Source organism: Cyanidioschyzon merolae, chromosome 3 (genome assembly GCF_000091205.1).
Source record: "Cyanidioschyzon merolae strain 10D DNA, chromosome 3, complete genome".
Lineage (NCBI taxonomy): Eukaryota > Rhodophyta > Bangiophyceae > Cyanidiales > Cyanidiaceae > Cyanidioschyzon > Cyanidioschyzon merolae.
The window spans coordinates 244,017-263,402 of record NC_010129.1 but is presented as its reverse complement, the minus strand read 5'-3'; the positions used below and the strand labels follow the sequence as shown (position 1 = coordinate 263,402).

The 19,386-nt window shown below is 53.6% G+C and overlaps 6 protein-coding genes and 1 non-coding gene across 7 annotated transcripts, besides 1 other annotated feature; 3 read left to right on the top strand and 4 right to left on the bottom strand.

The window, feature by feature from the left end:
* Window positions 1–535: 535 nt before the first annotated feature.
* On the top strand, window positions 536–3,289 carry CYME_CMC111C (transcription-repair coupling factor; the record flags this gene model as incomplete). The annotated part of the gene is made up of 1 exon (XM_005535268.1): window positions 536–3,289. One exon carries the CDS (start codon window positions 536–538, stop codon window positions 3,287–3,289), a length of 2,754 nt encoding a protein of 917 aa, XP_005535325.1.
* Window positions 3,290–3,511: 222 nt separating this feature from the next.
* On the bottom strand, window positions 3,512–5,587 carry CYME_CMC110C (similar to transcription elongation factor TFIIS.h; the record flags this gene model as incomplete). Its single annotated transcript, XM_005535267.1, has 1 exon — window positions 3,512–5,587. One exon carries the CDS (start codon window positions 5,585–5,587, stop codon window positions 3,512–3,514), a length of 2,076 nt encoding a protein of 691 aa, XP_005535324.1.
* Window positions 5,588–7,978: 2,391 nt separating this feature from the next.
* Window positions 7,979–8,071, bottom strand: CYME_CMC109R. Its single transcript is given in 2 exon segments — window positions 7,979–8,019; window positions 8,031–8,071. It is a non-coding gene; the product is annotated as a tRNA-Ser (tRNA).
* Window positions 8,072–9,155: 1,084 nt separating this feature from the next.
* Window positions 9,156–9,818, bottom strand: CYME_CMC108C (hypothetical protein; the record flags this gene model as incomplete). The annotated part of the gene is made up of 1 exon (XM_005535266.1): window positions 9,156–9,818. The coding sequence occupies one exon, from the start codon at window positions 9,816–9,818 to the stop codon at window positions 9,156–9,158; it is 663 nt and encodes a 220-aa protein (XP_005535323.1).
* Window positions 9,819–9,945: 127 nt separating this feature from the next.
* Window positions 9,946–12,921: a sequence feature (repetitive element).
* Window positions 12,922–13,110: 189 nt separating this feature from the next.
* CYME_CMC106C (probable eukaryotic translation initiation factor eIF-3 subunit K) lies at window positions 13,111–13,881 on the top strand (the record flags this gene model as incomplete). Its single annotated transcript, XM_005535265.1, has 1 exon — window positions 13,111–13,881. The coding sequence occupies one exon, from the start codon at window positions 13,111–13,113 to the stop codon at window positions 13,879–13,881; it is 771 nt and encodes a 256-aa protein (XP_005535322.1).
* Window positions 13,882–14,114: 233 nt separating this feature from the next.
* CYME_CMC105C (similar to angio-associated migratory cell protein) lies at window positions 14,115–15,281 on the bottom strand (the record flags this gene model as incomplete). Its single annotated transcript, XM_005535264.1, has 1 exon — window positions 14,115–15,281. One exon carries the CDS (start codon window positions 15,279–15,281, stop codon window positions 14,115–14,117), a length of 1,167 nt encoding a protein of 388 aa, XP_005535321.1.
* A 176-nt stretch (window positions 15,282–15,457) lies between these two features.
* On the top strand, window positions 15,458–17,833 carry CYME_CMC104C (hypothetical protein, conserved; the record flags this gene model as incomplete). Its single annotated transcript, XM_005535263.1, has 1 exon — window positions 15,458–17,833. One exon carries the CDS (start codon window positions 15,458–15,460, stop codon window positions 17,831–17,833), a length of 2,376 nt encoding a protein of 791 aa, XP_005535320.1.
* Between the last annotated feature and the right edge of the window lie 1,553 nt (window positions 17,834–19,386).

Sequence of the window (19,386 nt, the reverse complement as noted above, 5' to 3'; positions counted from 1 at the left end):
ACGCTTGTTTTACCAGCCCTAGCTCGATTTCGTTGCAAATCGTCTTGGCTCCCGAGCCTCCCTGCGTTTCGACGGCAGAGCGTCGAACAAGCATGTCAGAAAAGACGGCCGAGAATCCCTTAATTACATATGAAACCTCATGCCCTTCCTGTTACAATGGTAGAATACATATTCCACAAACCAAAAAGCTTTCAGACAAAATCGATATCCAGGAACACCGAGCACTTTAGTATGCTCCTTTCACCTGACACGGGTGTAGGGTAGCGTCGCAGCGCGTGCTTTGCAGTCGATACTCAAACTCAAACACACACACACATACACTCAGGGAGAGATACACATTGTGCTGCAACTCGTGCGCAATGCCCAGTACGCAGATCACCAGCGGTGGCGGTGCCCTGGTACCGACGTCGGCGCTGGGCGATCGCAGCGCTCCGGTACTCGACCTCGAACGCGTGCTACTGGAGCGCCTTGGAAAGGAACGCAAGCTGCTTCTCCTTTCCAGGCTATTGAGTGGCCGAGCGGAGGAGGCTATGAAATGTGGCTCTACTGTGCTTTAGCTTCGCGAAAGCAGGTATCATGCCCCAAAGCAACGGTGGTAGGTGCTTGGCATACGAGGCACGTCTCAATACGAAGAGGCTTTGTGCATCGCCTGTGTCGGGGAGCGTTTTCACGGACAGGCTCGCCGGCACTATGGAAGCGCTTGAGCGTTCAGTCGGCGTTGGTGGTACCCTCGATTCATCCGAGTCAACCAGAGGAAAGCGACCCTGAGGAAGGAAAGCTTCGAGCAGTCCCGCTCGGAGACATATTTCCGAATGACTACGTTGTGCACAACACGTACGGCGTGGGGAAGTATCTCGGTTTGGAGTTCTTACGAAGACGAATTCTCAATAACAGCACAGGAAACGCCACGGAGTTGCAGGAGTTCATTGTGTTGCAGTACGCCGACGGGATCCTTCGCGTACCCGTGGACCAAGTAGAACTGTTGTCTCGGCTTCAGTCCGGTGTTTTGGACGTCGACGAGGACACTGATGAAGATAGTGAACTGCCATACGAAGAGGTAGAGACATCAAGGTCGGTGCGGGGTCGAAAGCCAGGCTCAGGCAAAGCCTCGAGAGTGAAAAAACGAGCGCTTGGCGGCAAACCTCGGCTAGACGCCATCAGCCGGACGCGTAACTGGGAGCAGCGACGGAACCGTGCCTTCAAGGCCGTCCAAAAGGCAGCAATAGATATCCTGCAAATTGAGGCGCTTCGAAAGTCGGTGAAGCGTCCGCGTTATCGATTTGATCCGAAAGATCCGTTATACGTAGATTTTGATAGCGCTTTCGAGTACAACAGGGCGGGCGGTCTCACAGAGGATCAGCAAAGGTGCGTTGCTGACGTTTTCTCCGATCTTTGTGAGAGGGATCTGCCGATGGACCGCTTGATTTGTGGAGATGTGGGTGTGGGCAAGACCGAGGTCGCGATGCGTGCGATATTTTTAGCAATCTTGAACAACCGGCAGGTAGCAGTCTTGGCACCAACCACAACGCTCGCCGCCCAGCACCTGCGGACGCTGCGGCGACGTATGCCCGAATACGTGCGTATTGGGGCCCTGTATCGCGATGTCTCCACAAGGGAGGCACGCCAAGTGCTTGAAGACGTTGCTTCAGGCAAGATAGATATTCTGGTGGGGACGCATGCCCTGCTCAATGAGCGCGTGCGCTTCCATTTGCGCCGACGGCATGTGAACGATGCGCAGACAGCGGCAGACGCAACTGCAGCTGCGGCCGCTCGGAGTCGGAGTGGGTCACCAACACTGACCCCTGCATCGGGCAATGCTCCGCGGATTGCTCGCGATGGCCTGCTGCTCGTCATCGATGAAGAGCAGCGATTCGGCGTAACGCACAAGGAAAAGATCAAAATTCTCGATCAAACGAGGTCGTTTTATGCCGACGATATTGCCGTTGATGTGCTGACTCTGAGTGCAACACCCATTCCGCGGACACTCTACATGGCGCTTTCCGGCATCCGGGATGTTAGCATGATTCATCGAGCACCGGCGTCTCGCTTACCAGTCCGCACGTTCATTCTTGCGCAAGGTCCGGAGAGCGAATTGCTAGTAGCCAAGGCAATCGCTCATGAATTGAGACGAGGAGGTCAAGTCTTTTACGTCGTGCCGCGCATCGCGGACATTCCAGCCGCCTACGAGCGCATCAAGGCATCGCTCGCGTCCAAGAAACTGGAGGTGGTACACTACCCGATCCTGGTCGGGCACAGTCGAACGAGTCGCTTGGAAGATGTCATGGTTTCGTTCGCTTCTGGTCGTGGTAGAATACTTTTGTCGACAACGATTGTCGAGAACGGCATCGACATTCCATCGGCTGGAACGATGATCGTGGAGAGCGCGCACAAGTTCGGCCTCGCCCAGCTGTACCAGCTGCGAGGACGTGTAGGTCGCTGCGCTAATCTCCAGGCATACTGCCTCTACTTATTTGATTCGAGGGTGATCGAGGACAACCAGGACGCACAGATGCGGTTGCAGGCTTTGCGGGAACTTACGCAAGAGCGATCCGCACAAAAGCGCAACCCGCGTTCTGTCGGACTGCGGATCGCCCAAAGAGACCTGGAGATTCGCGGAGCAGGCGACTTGCTCGGAGCAAGCCAGTCTGGAACACAATGGAATCTGGGGCCAGAGCTCTTCACGAAAATGTTACGAGAAGCGATCAAGCATCTGCAGTACAAACAGAAGAGGGAGAGGACGTTCGCCGACTCGTCGGCGCCATCGCCATCCCTTCGAGAGTACATGTGTGTCTGCGAATTTGCGCTGCAGGGACTCTCACCAGCTATACCGCGTTATCTCATTCCGGACTCGCAACAGAGGGCCCAGGTCTACCGTGACCTCACTTCCGTGGGCAGTGAATCTGAGCTTGATGAAGAATTTGCCGACGTTTTGCGCGGACGGCCCATGCCCAAACCTCTTCAACACCTTGTATTAATGATGAAGACAAGGTTGTATGCGCGGCAGCTGGGCGTTTTGCGGATTAGCTCCGAAGGATCGGACACCGTCCTACAGAGTCCAGCACCAGTCCACATCTGGAAGCAGATTCTGGACGAGCTGAGGCAGATGAGTACAAGGTCGCGAGCGCTCTCAGCTCTGAACATCGAACATATCTCCTGTCGATCGAGTATCCAGGGAACGCAAATCCTACTGCGCGGCACAGGAAAACTCCCCGCAGAAAAGCAACTGTCCCAAGTGCTCGCGTTACTTCGGGCGTGCAATGTCGTATGTACCGAATCCGGGTTCTGTTGACAAATGCTCGATGCCTCTCATTCTCATCCTCATCCTCATCATCGTTGTTCAGTGCAGCGCGCGATCGATCACCAGTTCATGGCTTTTGGAGCGTTCTGCGCACAGCTGCTGGCGTCGTACGCCGCTGTGCGCTTCACCCGGGCACCTGGTCTCCCAGCGGATGCTGTCCAAGTCGCTTCTTGACTAGGTCGCTATTTGACTCGAACGCACCGGCTTTCGGCATTATGAAGGGCGATATTGTCGACTGAGGATCTGCAAAGCGAGACTGATGTCAAAGCCCGGCGGTTGAGCGACCTCTGCTGAGGCGCCTCCCGCGTCGACATTCATTCCGGAGCGCAGCGGTGCCTCGAGCGCGTCTCGACGAACGACACAAGCGAGAAGCGCTCCGTCCGGATTGCAGACCTCGTCTACATAGGCTGCGGTGTCGTCCGTGACTGGCAACAAGTACAACTCCAGCACATCATTTCGCATCAACAAGGAAGCACGATCTCGCTTCCGAAATTCGTTCACGGCTTTGAGGCAACGAGCCGCGGCATCGGTATCCATCGCATTCAAGCCAACGTGAAACAAAAGCAACCGCCGGGAGCTGGAACGCTCCCGAACGTCGCGAATGAAGGCAAGTGCGTCTCGCTGACGTATTCGTGCCATCTCGTTGAGTTGCACGGTGTGGCCACCCAGAAGCTCTGCGAGCCGGGTGAGCTCGCTCATGGACGCAGGATAGTTTCGACCCACGTAAAGAACAGGTTTAAATGCTGGGGCAGCACCGGTGGCGATCTTGCCGTGCCACTGGAAGACCTGCAAGGATGACGGCAATGCAGGCGTTTCGCTTTCGAGCTTTGCATATGATGGTGCTGGCTGGGTTACGGGCATGTATGGATCAGATTCGGGCGTCGACGTGTCGTCCGGTGTGTGTGCAGCTTCCAGCGGCTCCGCCTCGTAGACCGTAAAAGCGTTCTCCTGAAAGCATCGAACGGGTTCCAAATCTGCGGGGAGTCGCGGCGGGAGATGCGTCTGCTCCGCCTGCAAAGTCGTTGCTGACGTTGTTTCGTGAACAGTGGTCGTGTCGGTCTGTGTAGAGGGGCAATCGGCAGCGCTCAGCGGTTCAGTGGTATCCTTGGCGTGCGCGATCATGTCGTTCTGTGCAGGTGAAAGCGGCGCATCGGGAGACAATGTCCGGGTCGCGCTGCCTTGCTCTGCAGTTTCCGCGGATGGTAGCACTTTGGGCGCTTCACTCGAATTTTCTCGAGTATCTATGTTTGCATCAAGAGCGTGAATCGTTTCGGGGTCATCTGAATCACGTGCATTCGCTGGCGGAACCTCTTTGAAAATGAGACCAACTTGTTCAGCGCTCTCAATGACGCGGAGCTTTTCTGCACGTGTTAGCTGTTCTTGGCGCTTGATGCGAAGCTCCTTGCAAGCCAGCTCCTCTGAGTTCATCTGGCATAGTGTGGACGGAGATATCGAGCCACTGATCACGGCTTCGCGAAGTTCGTCGTTTCGCTGGTCGCGCAGGTTGGCCACGAGGTTCCGTAAACGAGCACGGTAGTCATCGTGAACCTTGTGATCCATGAGCTCAAATAAGGCCGATTCTATTTCATAGGCAACTGGGGAACGTAGCGCTTCATACAGCATTTGGCGTGCCTTTTGCCGTATGGGCTCTACAGGTTTTCCATCCCCGCTCACCCGCTTCTTCTTCGGGGATACGGGCGTCGACTCCTGCTCGGGAGCCGGCCCCGGCTCAGAAGCAGGAGATGCTTCGTTTGCGCTCGGACGGCGGCGCTTCTTCGGAGCCGACGCTGTCTCCGAAACAACGCGCTCGGGCGGTACTGAGACCCCACATCTGGAGACGAGCGGGTCCTCTGCAAGTCCGCTACTACTGCTCGAGCTGCTCTGGTGCGTTTGCAGAGCAGCAGCAGCTGCTGCCTCAACGGATTGCCGGTGCTCGTACCGACGTTGACGCTTCTGCTGCACGTAGCGCAGGTGTGCTTCGCGAAACTTGTTCGCAAGCTTGCGTTTCTCTGCAGATGCTGTGGCAGCAGCCGCTTCCTCCAAACACCCTGGACACACGAACACCGGTAACGCTTCAGCTTCCTCGTGCGAAAGAGCGACACAAGTCGGATGGAACCACTCCGTGCAGGCGTCGCAGCAGACGACCAGCTCTCCGTCTACGTACGGACGCTGGCAGGTACAGTTGAGCGTTTCCTCTTCCTCAGCGCTTTCCCTGCTGTGTTTGTTATCCCTGTTTATCCTTTGATTTGTTTTACTTTGATTTTTACGGGCTCGTCGCTGGTTCGCCATTCTCAGAGGCAAGCGCAATTCGAGTTTCAACAGAGCTCGAGAACATGGGTATCTCGTGCAGGGCGGTGCCCCAAGCGATTTTTCACGTTCATTGACAAAACGTTTACTTAGGCCAGCGTTCTCAGATGATGCGCTCTTTCTTTTCTTTTCTTTTCCAGTGCACGGTGAGGTATCCATCAAACCCTCTTCGTCCAAGTTACATGAATTAAACCTCTTCTCGGATAGTCTGATCGTTTGATACGTCCTATCTTTTGCCTAGTGCCTGCCGAACGCGACCGCAATGGCGTCTATAGCGCCGGTGCGGTTGCTGCACCAGGGCAGAACTGCTTTTCTATAATACAGAGGGCGTCGGCTCGAGGACGCGCGTGCCGAGGCAGTGCACCACGACGCCGCCAGGCTTGTTTGCACAAGTCGGTACAGGTACGCTGTGCATCTCGCAAGCGATCTCGCTACGTCATATTCGTTATGGATGTGTTTCAGCTTTTGGCTTTGGTGGTGCTTCAGACTCGTGGCAGTGGAACGCGGAGCAAACGTGTACGCCCAGGAGTCCGGAGGCGTTCGCGCAGGATGCCAAGAGGCGAGCGTTCCCGTACGCAAAGGGGCAAGGGTGCAAAAACGCCTTCTGTGCAGAGTCGATTTGCGATACGCACCGCTTGGAGGAGCGATTGCTGGGATGCAGCAGTAAAGTCGCGAGAGGCACGTGACTTCAGGTCCATCTCGGGGGCGAATCAGGTATCGAAAAGCGACTTGAAAGCTCCTGTTTTGAATCGGGGCCTCGCGCGCCGAACATGAGTACATTCATAAGCGCATTGCATGGAAGAGGTCCGCTCGGCGAGTTCGGGCGTCGATTGTGAACGCTGGTGGTTGTACTATTATCATGAGAAAAAGCCTGTGTCGGTTTTTTCTGCAACTGAATCCTTTTGCTCTCTCTCTCTAGTATCGTGCCTAACATAAGTCGGTCACTCCGGTGACGCCAGCTCCACTGTCGGCAATCGAATGTATCGTTTGCCCTGTGCAAGTCTTGATTTCGCAGCATCCTGCTGTTGTCGATTCGTTGCATGCACAGGTGGAGGTTAGGACCCGTGCTTGGTATTTTCAATTTGTTCGCGTGCAGCCTCGTTGCGCCCTTCGTAATTGTTACAAGTAACTGTGGTCAGGTGTTCCTGAATGCCCATCACAATGCCTTCCTACAGCACCGCCCGTGCCATGCTTCCAGGATTGTTTCATCGCTCGACGCATACGTGTAGCTAGTTGCGAAGGCTAACCTCGCTTCTCTCCATCGCTATTGCGCCGGATGCTTCATCCTCGGATCCCCTGCTTTTTCTGTGCAACCGCGCCTCGTGCATACCGAATCCGTCGTTTACGCTAGCATTTGTTGTGCCGCCCGACAGAGGATTCATCGAACGCGCTGTTATCCATAATGAAGTGCGTACCAGGACGAAATTCCGGGCGGGACAGCAAGTCAGGGAATGTCGAATCGTCTACGCTCTCTTCATGCAAAGCGGTTGCGCCCTGTCGATTGGAAGCGATAGCTGCGATGACCGCGGTCCGGAAAAAGTCCACTGCCCCACGTAAACAGAAGAGACGGGAGCCTCTTGAAGCATACCTCTAGCGCATTACCGTGCTGCTGCCGAGTGCCGTCTCAGGGATGATCTCGAAGAGAGGAAAATTTGGCTTTCGAATGGAATCGGTTATTTGACGTAACGAGTTCGGTGACCGTTCGGCATGAGCTTGTGAGCAAGTCATCAACGAACGACACTACGCGTTTTCCTCGCCAATACGGCGGGGTGCACTGCTGCGCCCACGACTTGCTCGAGCCAGAGAGATAGAAATGCTGAAGCATTCGTGATTTGGACGTGCTCTACACGAGTCAAGCAGAAGAGTCCGCAATCGTACTCATGGACTGCATCATGATATCGGTTATGTATCCAGATCCTTGTTCGAGGACGTAACGATTCATCTCGGTTCCGGTAACGTAAGGAATCCCTCCAGCCAAGGGCAGCAGAGCGACTCCGAGAAAATAAACGACCGAGAATCCCAAACAATGAATGAATCCGTAAGCCAGAAGAGCAGCGCGTTCAACGTCGACGCTGTGCATCTGTGGCAAAGAGCGGAAAAAGTCGAAAAGCAGAAACCATCTGAGCGGTACAATATTCCATGCCTACCGAATACAGACAGCGTATTCGTGCGCTGCTGCAGCTTCGGAGCGCTGCATCCAGCAGCGGGTGTCGCGCTCGGCGAGCTCGTCCGCCGCGAGGCCCCGCTCGAGTCCTTTTTGATGCCTAGCGCCGGGCGGTACCCCGATTGGTGCATGCCTGCCATACGCGTTTCATCCGCTGATTTGTTTTGTACAAGAAGGGCAGATACACGTATCGAATAAAAACAATGATGCGCGGACGACAGGATTCGAACCTGTGCGGGCAGAGCCCAAACGATATCTAGGCGCTTTCTAATCGTTCTCCTTAACCACTCGGACACGTCCGCAATGCCACCGAAAATTCGTCAAATCTGATATATATAGCCGTTTGATCAAAACGGACATGAGATGCGCGCGTCGTGATCGCGCTTCATTCGCGGGCGAGCCGCGGATGCACAGCATCGATCCCACGCACGATAGGACGTATGAAACGTCCAGAATATCCGAGACGAAGTATAGGTAATGGAACATGGAGGTAGGGTGTTTGATAGATACTTCACAGTGCACTGAAAAAATAACACAAAAAAGTAAGAAAAGGAAAATGCGCATAATCGGAGAACGCTGGCCAATGGAAACGTTTTGTCAATGAAAAAAAAATCGATTCCAGGCGTCGCGGACCTGGTGCACGCGCAAGTGCCGTATCGGTTTCGGGCAGAGCGACAGCCTGGCGATTTGTGAACGCTATCCGACATTCTGGTGCAGTGGCGACTGCGCTGGCTGCGCTCACTTCCATGTCGGTCGTTGCTGCCTTGAGTAGAGCGAATCCGTGGTCTCCATCACGGAGCATCAAGGGTTCAGCGTTGATTGGGGAGTTTCAAAGAGATTTTAAGTTGAACAGGAGTTGAACATGAACATGGAAAATTCAGGACAATGGTGTGAAAGCAGCGGCCTGGGATGAACGCGTCCACCATCACAGGATTGTTGCACTGGACACGAAAGTCTTCCGCTTTCGAGGATTTGCAACCGCTCCGCCCAATCCATCGTATCGGACGCGAGTTTTTTCTGCAGTTCTAGAAGCCTACTGAAAAGATAGGGATATTGCTCTTGCATTCAATGGCTTCGGGTCTCAAGCGACGCACGTGCGATGCCTCAAGGACGAATCCGTATTCGTAGCAAGAGAGACATGCCGACAGATAGACCTAGAGCAGACCATTGGGACAGCATATTCACGACAGGGCAATGCGTCACGTCCTTTTAAATGTTTAGGGAACGCGACAGACCATGACCGCGACCTGCACGATCATTCGAGTCGCGCTTCGTTGAACGCGTGAGCAAGCAGCGCCGTCGAACCATGTCAAGTCGCGCGTGAACGGCAGCTTGCGGAGGCAGAAGTGCTCAACTCCCAAAGCCGTATCCATCCCGAGCCTCGATTCAGGACGGAGCCATCGCCCTGCATTCGTTACGTTCGCCGCTTGAGTCAAGGGGGTTGACTCCTACTGCCTGCGGATTCGGCCCAATGCGGCGACGCAAACGGGGAGTTGCAACGCCTACCTCCGATGCAACTGGTGGATCCATCAGGTGACGATACAACGACCACGAGCGGTCTCTAATTTTGTTTCGCGTCATCTGTTCTGAACGATCACTGTCATTGTCAGTGCCGGCAACTGAGTCCGCTCCAGTGCTCAGGTCTTCCATGAGACTTGACGTTCCGGACAAGGCGCTCAACTCTGGTGCTTGAAAAGTGCACGCGTTCTCGAGTTCCGCAGCATCAGGCTGCAGCACGGGCGTAACGCTGGCAAGAGCAGCCTCCGTTTGATTCGTAAGACCAATACGCAGTCCTTCTACACTGTTCGTTGCACTCGATAACGTGCCCTCAGTACTAGTGCTCAGCAAAGCAGACAAGATCGCTCCCTGTCCGGTTCTGTGGTTCGCTGGTTCAGGTGACGCTCGCGTCCTGTGCCCTCTTTCGGGCGCTTGTCGAGTCGATCTTATACTTTCGCGACCATCAGGCTCATACTTCGAAGCCGATGTTTGGTAAATAGCAAAAGAAGCACAACCCAACACGAGTAGACTCCGTATCGTGTACCGCGGCATTCGAGTCGCGGCGCTACAAGCGAAACGTTGTGCGCGGGAACTGCCACCCGGAAAACGGGTATACGAACGCACATACGTCACGCCGATAGCGTGGAAGCCTTTAGGGCGACGTGCAGACGCCTTGTCGGTTTTTCTCGACCGGCCACCTACTACTGGTTTCAACTTTCCTCATCTAATTCCATCGTAGAAGGTTGTCCATAAAATTCTCTCTTGTCAACTCCGGAGGTCTTCTTTCCATCACCGCACATCTCCTGGTATTGATTGCTGCGTTAAAGTCGCGATTCACAAACTCCATACGTTGCTTGCCGTTGGTTGTACTTACTAATGCATGGAGTCCACGAACTTTCGCCGTTCTTTACGTTTGCTGCTCTGTCAGCTCTCCGCACTTCTCTGTATCCCAAGGTCTTCTCTGACACTTTTCCATCTCCACTCTCTGAAGTGTGCATCCCAGTTCATGGTGCGTATACGATGCTCGAAACTCATCTACAGGTATCGTAATGAAACGCGTTGCGCACTACTTGTACACCATCGTCGTTGGAGCTGGTCCACTCGCTTTTTTGGGTCTTCCAGCGCCCTGCTCCGCATGCTATTACGAGCCTCTGTCTCTCGTCCTCCTTCAGGGCACTCAACTCATTGAAAAAATTCGCGAATGCATGCTACTTGTTACGGTACAGGTTCATACGTAGACGAGCCCACTGGGGCTTTGTATTCTCTTTCCACAGCGCCTCCCAGTGAGCCACGCGAACTTCCATGAATTTCATAAAAGCTTCAAAGCCCGCTTCTCGGCTCGTCACCTCCCTCATAGCTTCCAGGCGATCCTTCATTCCTGCATTCCACTTCTCAATTTTTTTCCTCGCATTCATTATACCGCATTCTCGGTAACCTCTAGCTCTTGAGAGCCTCAACAGACGCATGTGTTTCTGAAGTTGCCGTTGATACCATCTTCCGCATGTTTGGGTACAGCGACGGTAACAATATTCGTGTTCGTAGGGTCCGCGCCAACAACAAAGTCTTTATCCTGCACCGCATGCGTCGCAGGATCCGCCTCCTCTTTTTCTTTATGCCTCGCCGACGGCGAAGCATGAAGATGCAATGGGACGATCCACTTTCAAGCGCCGATCGTGTACACACACGGCTGCTCCATCGGCTTCGATCACCTCAGTAAATAACTTTTGTTTGCTCGTTTTCAGACGTTTGAAATCGAACATATTCACCCAGTACGTCTCCCGGTTTTCGCCCGTAAACTCGTTGCTGCTTACATCGAAGTCCGGATAGATCTCCTTCATTTTGCTGTAAAGTACGTAGCGGGCCAACTGTCACAACATTTGACTCGATGTTGCATAGCGGAACGACATTGAAGCGCTTACCCATTAGGGCAGCGTTCCGTTTCGCTGACTCTTCATTTTTCTCCTCACACTCTGCTCGATCTCCGCCTTGCGTTCGAGGTCTCTGTTCAGAAACACGGAATACTACAGTACGAGGGTATACCGTTTCTCTTCATTTTCTTTTCATATCTGATACCGTTTAAGCTGGATTTGACAAGCCCCAAGACCGCACGATGCTCTTGAATAGCCGCACGAATTACAGAAGCATTATTCATGCTCCTGTGTGATGTCTTTTTGTCGACGAATTCGATCTCCTGTCCATTCTGGCGAGCGTTCTTGATGCCATTGATGATGGCCCGTATCCACTGGCGAGAAAGGCCGGGGTTCAGCGCAAACATGGTGCGTATCATGAAACGTTCGAGGTTCACGATCATATGGTTCTTCAGGTTCGTGAGGCCCTCCATTGCTCCGTACGTGTAAATATTCGAGTCAGGCATGTGTCGAGTACCGTCGAAGCGGAATTCGGAGTGATTTTCATGGAAGGCATACACTCGCTCATTTTTCGTCGACGTTTCCCCGGTGCCAAGCATCAGGTGAGGAATAAAGGCCTGGTCGCAAAATTCTTCTGCAATCTCGACTTTTTTGATGTCCGTCACGTCTTCGTACATATCCTTCACCAAATGCATTAGCCCTGACGAAGACTTTATAATCCTCCTGGAGAACGACTCGGTCCGGTTTCTGATGGCCTCTCGCAACTTTTCCTAGTATGGATCATTAATATGTCCAAGAAGACAGGCTTCCAGCACCATTCCGTCGCAGTGTCGTCTTTCTTGCAGCCTTTGGCGTAGGGCCTCCTTCTCTTGCTTCTTCGTCTTTTCCTGTTGCTCTTTGCTCCGCCATGCTTTTTATTCTTCTGGCAGCCGGCGGCACAAGCCCTTCGGGATCCTCAACTTGCTTTTCGCTAACTTCCCTTTTTTATTTTTTGAAAATGAACACACGTTGAACGCTTCAGCTATAAACCGCGAGAAATCACTTGAATATACTTGCTTGAGGGTTGAAAAACAACTGAATTGAAATCTATGGTTCGGTACGACTGCAACGCAAAGACACCTTGTACTTTAGAGCAACATGATAACGATGAGGATCGCGTTTCTCTTCCACTGCGAAACGCGCGCCGCATCTCATGCCTGCCAGACATGGAGGTGCGCGTATCGAATATGCTATACAGAACCATGAACAGAAACGAACCATTAAATAACAACGATAGGACAGGTTCTTCTCCTCTATATGGTAAACGTTGCATGGGGGAGCGCTATCCGCATTTCGAAAATTTTACCATACAGGCGGAAGGTCCCGCAAGCCGGACGAGTCTGCGTGGCTCATGCTCCGTGTGCCTCTAAAGTGGAGGATGTTGTAATGAGATCTGAGCAGCTCGTCCGCAACACACTTCATTCTGGGACTAGCGGCGGTTCGGCTGCTTCTGAGCATCGCGCTGGTCGCAGTAGACTCCTAGCATATCGCTTCGAGCTTCTGCAGGCAGTCGTTCTGTCTGCGCAGCTTGCAAGCGCCCAGAATGACCATGTACTCCGGCTCCGTATCAGGTGAAGCGTTCCTCGATCCGACGCCCTCACTGGTACGGCAAAGCCGTCTTGTCTCCATGATGCATCTGTTCCAGCGGTCTAGGCGCTAAGGCGGCTGCTCACAGCAGGCACTCGGCGCGCGATAGAACATACGAAACGACCAGCACATTCGAAAGCAAGTATGAATAATAGAACTTGGTGCAGTAGCATGATGTGCACTTTTTTTCGATTACCAATACCCATCCATCCCGCATTCTGGGGTCTACGGTTCATGGAAACGTTTCGTGATTGTGTGAGAAATCGCCAAACCAATCCGGTCTGCCGTCGACGTTCAGCACTACGTTTGCCTAGAAACAACGCTCTTCTTGCCTTTCTGTGGCTGTACACATGGACGTGACTTTCATCGAGAAATCCCAGAGCACGTATCCCTGGGGCAGCCGCTACGACCCACAACGCCTCGAGGAGCTGGAAGCCCGGGTACGGTTAGACGCGGCCGGTGGCCTCGCAGTGCACGACGTTGCAACACACCTGCTTACTTTAAAACTGTATCAGCTGTACCCCGATAGAGCCAAGGACGACATAAAAGGCATCATCCTCGCCAAGTCGTTAATGGTGCTGCCTTCAGAGGCTACCACTTGCTGTCGTTTCCTGCTGAAACCGCTTGACACCCGAACCACCGAGCAGACGACCGAGCAGTCAGAGCTGGTTCGGAAACTTGTGGAACTAGCGGATCTCCTTGAGACTGGTCAGTTCCATCAGTTTTGGAGGTTGAGAAGCCAAGAAGCTGCCCATGGAACGCCACTGGGCCAACTGCTCGATTCCATTGTAGACTTTGACCTCGGCGTCCGAAACTTTATCTGCAGTATCGTTGAAATGGCTTTTCAAAAAATAAGAAAAGCAGAGCTTGCAAAACTACTCAACTCAACGGATGTTCCCTCTGAATGGAAAGTGGTCAACCAAGATGATGGCGACGATATTGTACTGGTGAAGCCGGTGCCTCGAGACATGTTAAGATCACAGTCCATCGGCGCGGAGCGGAGCGTTCCCACAGAGCGCCTCATGCTCATGTTCTCGCGTCTCGCTCGAGAGACAGAGCGCCCTCGGGCACGTCGACGCCACCAGCATGCTCCGAGAAAAAATGCTGACCAACGATCATGATAAGCAGATGGAAGCAAGCATGTGGATGTTGATGTTCAACTGTGAACGTGCACCAGTGTAAACACGGGCACAGATATACATCCCTGGATGCACCGATGCATCCATGTATCCATGCATAGCGTCCAACAGCATTCGAAGCAGCATGAAGTTATAGGTACATGTCCAAGATAGGCAGCGCTCAAGTCATAAAACATTCATGCAGCCAGTTATGGAATCCCCGGAGGACAGACATTCTACTGCAGAGGAAAGCATCGTACCGTAGCATCGTCGCTCCCGGTAACGATCAGCTCCGTTCCGATATCCATGGTCAGAATCGCGTCGCAGTGACCACGCCAACATCGCACTGGCTCGGCACCAGAACGTAAATCCCAAAGGCACACTGTCTGATCGACGGACGCAGAAACAAAGCACTGGGACCATCGTTTCGTTTCCCGAACCACAACGACGACATCGCGATGCTGAAAGCTCATTCTGTATCGTGCATCTGGTGTATACACATGAAGAAATCCATCTGATCCGCCCGTAACCAGAAACTCGGAACTAGCGACGACACTCTCCACGCTCCCCTGGTGCTGCTGGCTCAACGGACACAAGACACGTCCAGTTCGCCAGTTCGCTAGAAACGATCGACCTGCCTCATCGCCGCTGAGCACCACGTCCCGAAAACTTGCCAACGAAAGTACAGGAGCGTCGTGAAATACCCCATCCATTGCGTATAGGCACGGGACGGTGCCGTGCGACGGAGGTCCCCATAAACGCACGGTGCCATCCGTCGAGGCCGTCACCAATAGGCTCGTCGTAGACACATTCGTATCATCTTGGACGAAAGCGAGCGAATTAATGGCGCCTTGGTGATTGTAAGCAACCCCAAGGCAGTCTCCAGAGAGCGCATCGAGGACCCAGAGTGCTCCATCCGCTGTTCCGGCAGCGAAGAATTCGCTGTTTCCTCGAAGGCACTCGATGCCAACATCAGTTTCCACCTGAGCCAGCGGCGGTGCGAGTTGTTCTCCTTCGGTGCGCTCGGTCAGCTGCTGGGTGCAGTGTACTTGTAGTTCGCCCGCCAGTGTGCCGAGCGCTAAGCGCGATCCTGTAAGCGCCACAGCGCTGACGCTGTCATGAAAGTCGCCGAGGAGCCGCGGTGCCTCTGAAAAGGGCTGCACCCAGACCAGCGCTCGATCATCGCCTCCTCCAGAAATCACCACCTCATCCTGACCTGTGATCGCTACAGCGTATACTGCACTGGAGTGCCCTCGTAGCACCGCGACAGCGTCGTCAGCGTTGGCGTCAGGTGCTGGCAAGTTCCAGCCCTCTTCTTCACTGGACGCTTCCGGGCTACTCACAATGTAAACATGTTCAACGTCATCATCGTCATCGCTGGTATTTTGGGGGTGTGAGTCCATCCTCCGTAGAAGTGTCGGGGCATCAGCTACAAATTCGCGTTCGATGGGAGTCTCTGGTACGCGTCCTATACCCACAGAGCCAGCAGCTTGGCTCGTGTTGTACCGCAGATAATCTTGCGGTTTCCCGTTCAAATGTTCGGGGGGCCAGCTGTCATGGGCGCAACGTTGCTGTTTGTATGCTTCGGCTTCGTTTCGGAGAGTATGGTAGGGGACGCTTTGTCGATGAGCCCTCTGTGGACTTGCGCTCAAAAGCGACAACACAGGCTTCGGTGGTGCAGAAGAGCAGCTCCCACCGAAGGGTTATGTCGAAGAGTTCGCGTGCTCGGGAAGCGGCTTTGAGGGGTTTGCTCACCTGCCGTGAGCACTCCGAGCACAAGTGGTTCCGTTCTGCACGGTATAGGCTGTGCCCGCGTCGTCTTACTGGTATTATTATGCTAGGTTTAGTGCTTTGGGGTTGCCTTTGGATAACTATGCCGCGACAACGACAAAAACTAGCGGAGCGAAACGCTCTCCTATCTCTGGATGGCAAGGAGTCACCCAAGGAGACCACGGAAAACTTCCTCGAACAAGCCAGGACGCGGAATAGGACCAGTGTAGGCGACGAGCATGCGCAGGAGGCACAGCTCCTGCCGCAACTCGTCATCTTCACCACCATGAGGCCGGATGCGCAAGTTTCGGAGATATCGCGTCAGGCACAGGCCATTGCATCCTGGATGGACCTGGAACCAACACCCAAAATCGTCTTTCAGGGCTGCGATCCAGGTCTGGAGCAGCTTGCACACCATTGGAATGCGACAGTCGATTGCAACATTGACGTGAACTTCCGGGGTGTTCCGCTTTTCAACGCAATGGTACATCGTGCATTCGCGCTGCAACCGCGACTGGCACTACGAGGTCTCGGTGCATCGGCAAGGCTGGTAGTTGGGCTTCTGGTGAACGCCGACGTGCACCTGCCGCGGAATCTGCCGCAAATATTCGCAAAACTCTTGGCTTTGTCACCGGAATTTTTCGCTGTTGCCGCACGATGGGACGTCGACGTCCTGCACCCGGGCAACAGCCGAGAGGCCTTCGCACAGGAACACGGCACACTGCACAGCTACGGAGGCATTGATCTGTTCGCATGGTCGCTGCGCTCGTATCAGGACTTGCTGGATAGCGACGCTTCAAGCTCCGGAAATCGGTCTGTGATCGGAGTGCGGATTCCGAGCTTCGTTTTCGGCCGAGGTAAGTACGATAATTGGCTCTTTCATGAAATCTTGCAGACGCGTCGCTGGAACCTCACTGTGGACATCACGGAGGCCGCCACACTGGTTCACGTTCGCCACGCATATCCACATCTTCAAGTTGAGGATGCGTCGACGAGTGGGAATTTTTGGACGAACAACAAACGTCACTCGTGGGAGGCTTTTCTGAATGTTCATTTGGCGCTGGCATACGGATCCTATGAAAGCCAACTGGGCACACCGCTGCACGCGCCCTTCAAACTGGTTCCGTGCCTGGAACACGAGTACTGTGTGATACAGCGTCGTTTCCCAGCGCGTTGCCTCTGCGAGTACAGCAATACTGCACCTCGAACACAAACGGATCCAGTGCTCCGCGAGAACAAATGGTGGCAGTGTGGCTCGCGCAGCCTCGAAGAGGCTGGCGATTACCGCCTGCCGCTTCAGGGCAAGCTTGCTCATCAGCTGGATGCATTGCTGAAGGAGGTCGTGGATCCGATGACCAATCTTGTGATCATGACTGCCGCAACCTACGAGTATCGCTTCCTGCTCATGAACTTTGTCTGTAATTTGCGTCGTTTACGCATTCACAAATTGCTTGTCGCTGCGCTAGACGAAGACCTCTATCGATACGCATATGCACGAGGCTTGGCTGTGTACCTGGAACCAGCCCTAATCGATTCGCAATATCGACATTCGCTACAGTGCGCTTTCGGTAGCGCCTGTTTTCGGCACCGCTCGAAGCTCAAGTCCCGACACGTGTATGAGATATTACGACGGGGGCATGACGTCCTCTGGAGTGATGTCGATATTACCTGGTTTCGTGACGTTCGTCCAGAGCTGCTGCGGGCACGCGACGCTGCGCCACCGAACATCAGCGGTCGGAGCGTGTGGTTCCAGAGTAATGAGCCGGATCCGGACCAGGCGTGGAACGGTATACGTCGCCTGAATTCTGGTTTCTATTACGCGGTAAGCTCTGCGTCAACGGTGACAGGTTTGAGTCGCATCCTGGAGCATGCCGCTTCTTCGCAGCTCTCAGAGCAGCCATCATTCTACGATGTGCTCTGCGGAGAACACGGTGAATATCGGCTTGACAACAAAACATGTTTCAATGGAGATCTCTATACGCATTTTCTGGATCCGCGAGTCTTTCGCAATGGAGCAAACTGGACGTATTGGGTGCAGAACAGGGCGGACCAGGGCGCCCCTGCGGCTGCGATCCTGCACAACAACTGGATCAAGGGGCTTGCTGCGAAGCAAGAACGCCTGGAGGCAGCTGGGCTCGCTTATTTTGACCCTGAGCTCGAAATCTGTCGCTATGATGATGCATAGCATCGATCGGTACCGTTTTCTTCAAGACCTGTCGCAGACGTTGCCTGAACGCGTCGCTGTGTTCGCTGCTTGCTGGGAAGTGTTCACTGCCGGGCATGCGCTGACCTCGAACCGTTACGCTTTCGTTTCCAGCTTGTTCCTTCCGTAGCTTGAGAAAACGAGGTATCGATGAACTTATGTAAGCCCGTCTTCATGGTCAGTGATAGAGTTTGATGGTGGACGCTCTGGACGAAACCTGCCGCAATGCTGGCTCGTGAGGAACGCGCCTCACGGGGCTCTCGACGAATCAGTGTATGCAGCGGCGCCTATCGAGTTTGTGTCAAGTTCGTCCGTTGGAACCGGCTCAAAGGTATTTGCAATATAAAACACGATGATCGTCAGCCTCGGCGTAACAGAAGACTCTGGTCATCGTGTGGCCTCTGCACTGGTACGCAATAGACTGCAAGTTGGATCTTCGGCGCCAGAACTTTCTTAGGAGTAGCCCCTGCATGTCTATAGCTACTGATGCATAGCGCCTGCTAGCTAACGGTGACTTTGCATGTCAGTGAAACAAAAAATGTCCCACGAGCATGGAAGGTAAATTGATACCGGCCCGCAGACGCCTCCCGGTTTTGATTGACCCGCCGTCTGCTATCTGTTTCAGTTTCTCCTTGCAAATTTCGAGCCTGAGACGCCATCCCACAGGGGTAGATCGCGTCAGCTCCTCGGGTATCGTCTTCAGCACCAAGCATCGTCTGACGTTGACGGTGGCATCGAAGTTTCGCTTCATAACCTCCATGCGTTTGATGCGTCTTGTTGTTCTCACCAGTGCAGGGATTCCTCGAACTCGCGTCCTCATTGGAACTTGGTGCTCTGCCAGCTCTCCGTATTAGTCTATCGCAGAAGCCCTGCGCATCCCTCTCTCTACAACTCGACGTCCTAGAGTATATATCCAAGCTCATCTCTTAGTGGTTTTCGAAAATGAACGCACTTGTTTATAGCCAGAGATAAGGACCTTCCCGCATCGAGCAGCAATTGAGGCAGAAAGAAAAAAAGCCCCGGTATGTCACCGTGTGCTGAATGCTTCATCAATTCGCTCAGTGAAACGATCATTACGTCTCACGATGGAAAACGCTCCTTCGACGGAATTGAACGACGCAGAGTACGGAGGAATGAAACCAGCTCTAACCAATACAGTCTGCAACAGCTCGACCGTAACGCGAATAGTGAAATAACATGTCCTTTAATAGGAGGACGTCGCCAGACACCAGGGGAACAGTCTTCGATGACTCGACAAAAAGAGGGTGCTGTTGTATGAGCCTTCTCTACGAGAGAAAAGAACTGAGGCCGCAAATGGAATCCACTGCAGCTAGATCAGATGATGATGTCATAGATCTCTTCGAGCTCGATAGTGCACACTACGGGACATTTCTGCGAACACACATATACGCTCTGACCGTTTCTTCCGTAACATGTCTCATCGAGTGGAAAAACGAACCGACGTCTTTTTGGATCATACCGATCGCGACGTTCCAGGAAGAAGGCTGTCGTTGCGACTTCAATGGAAGATGGCC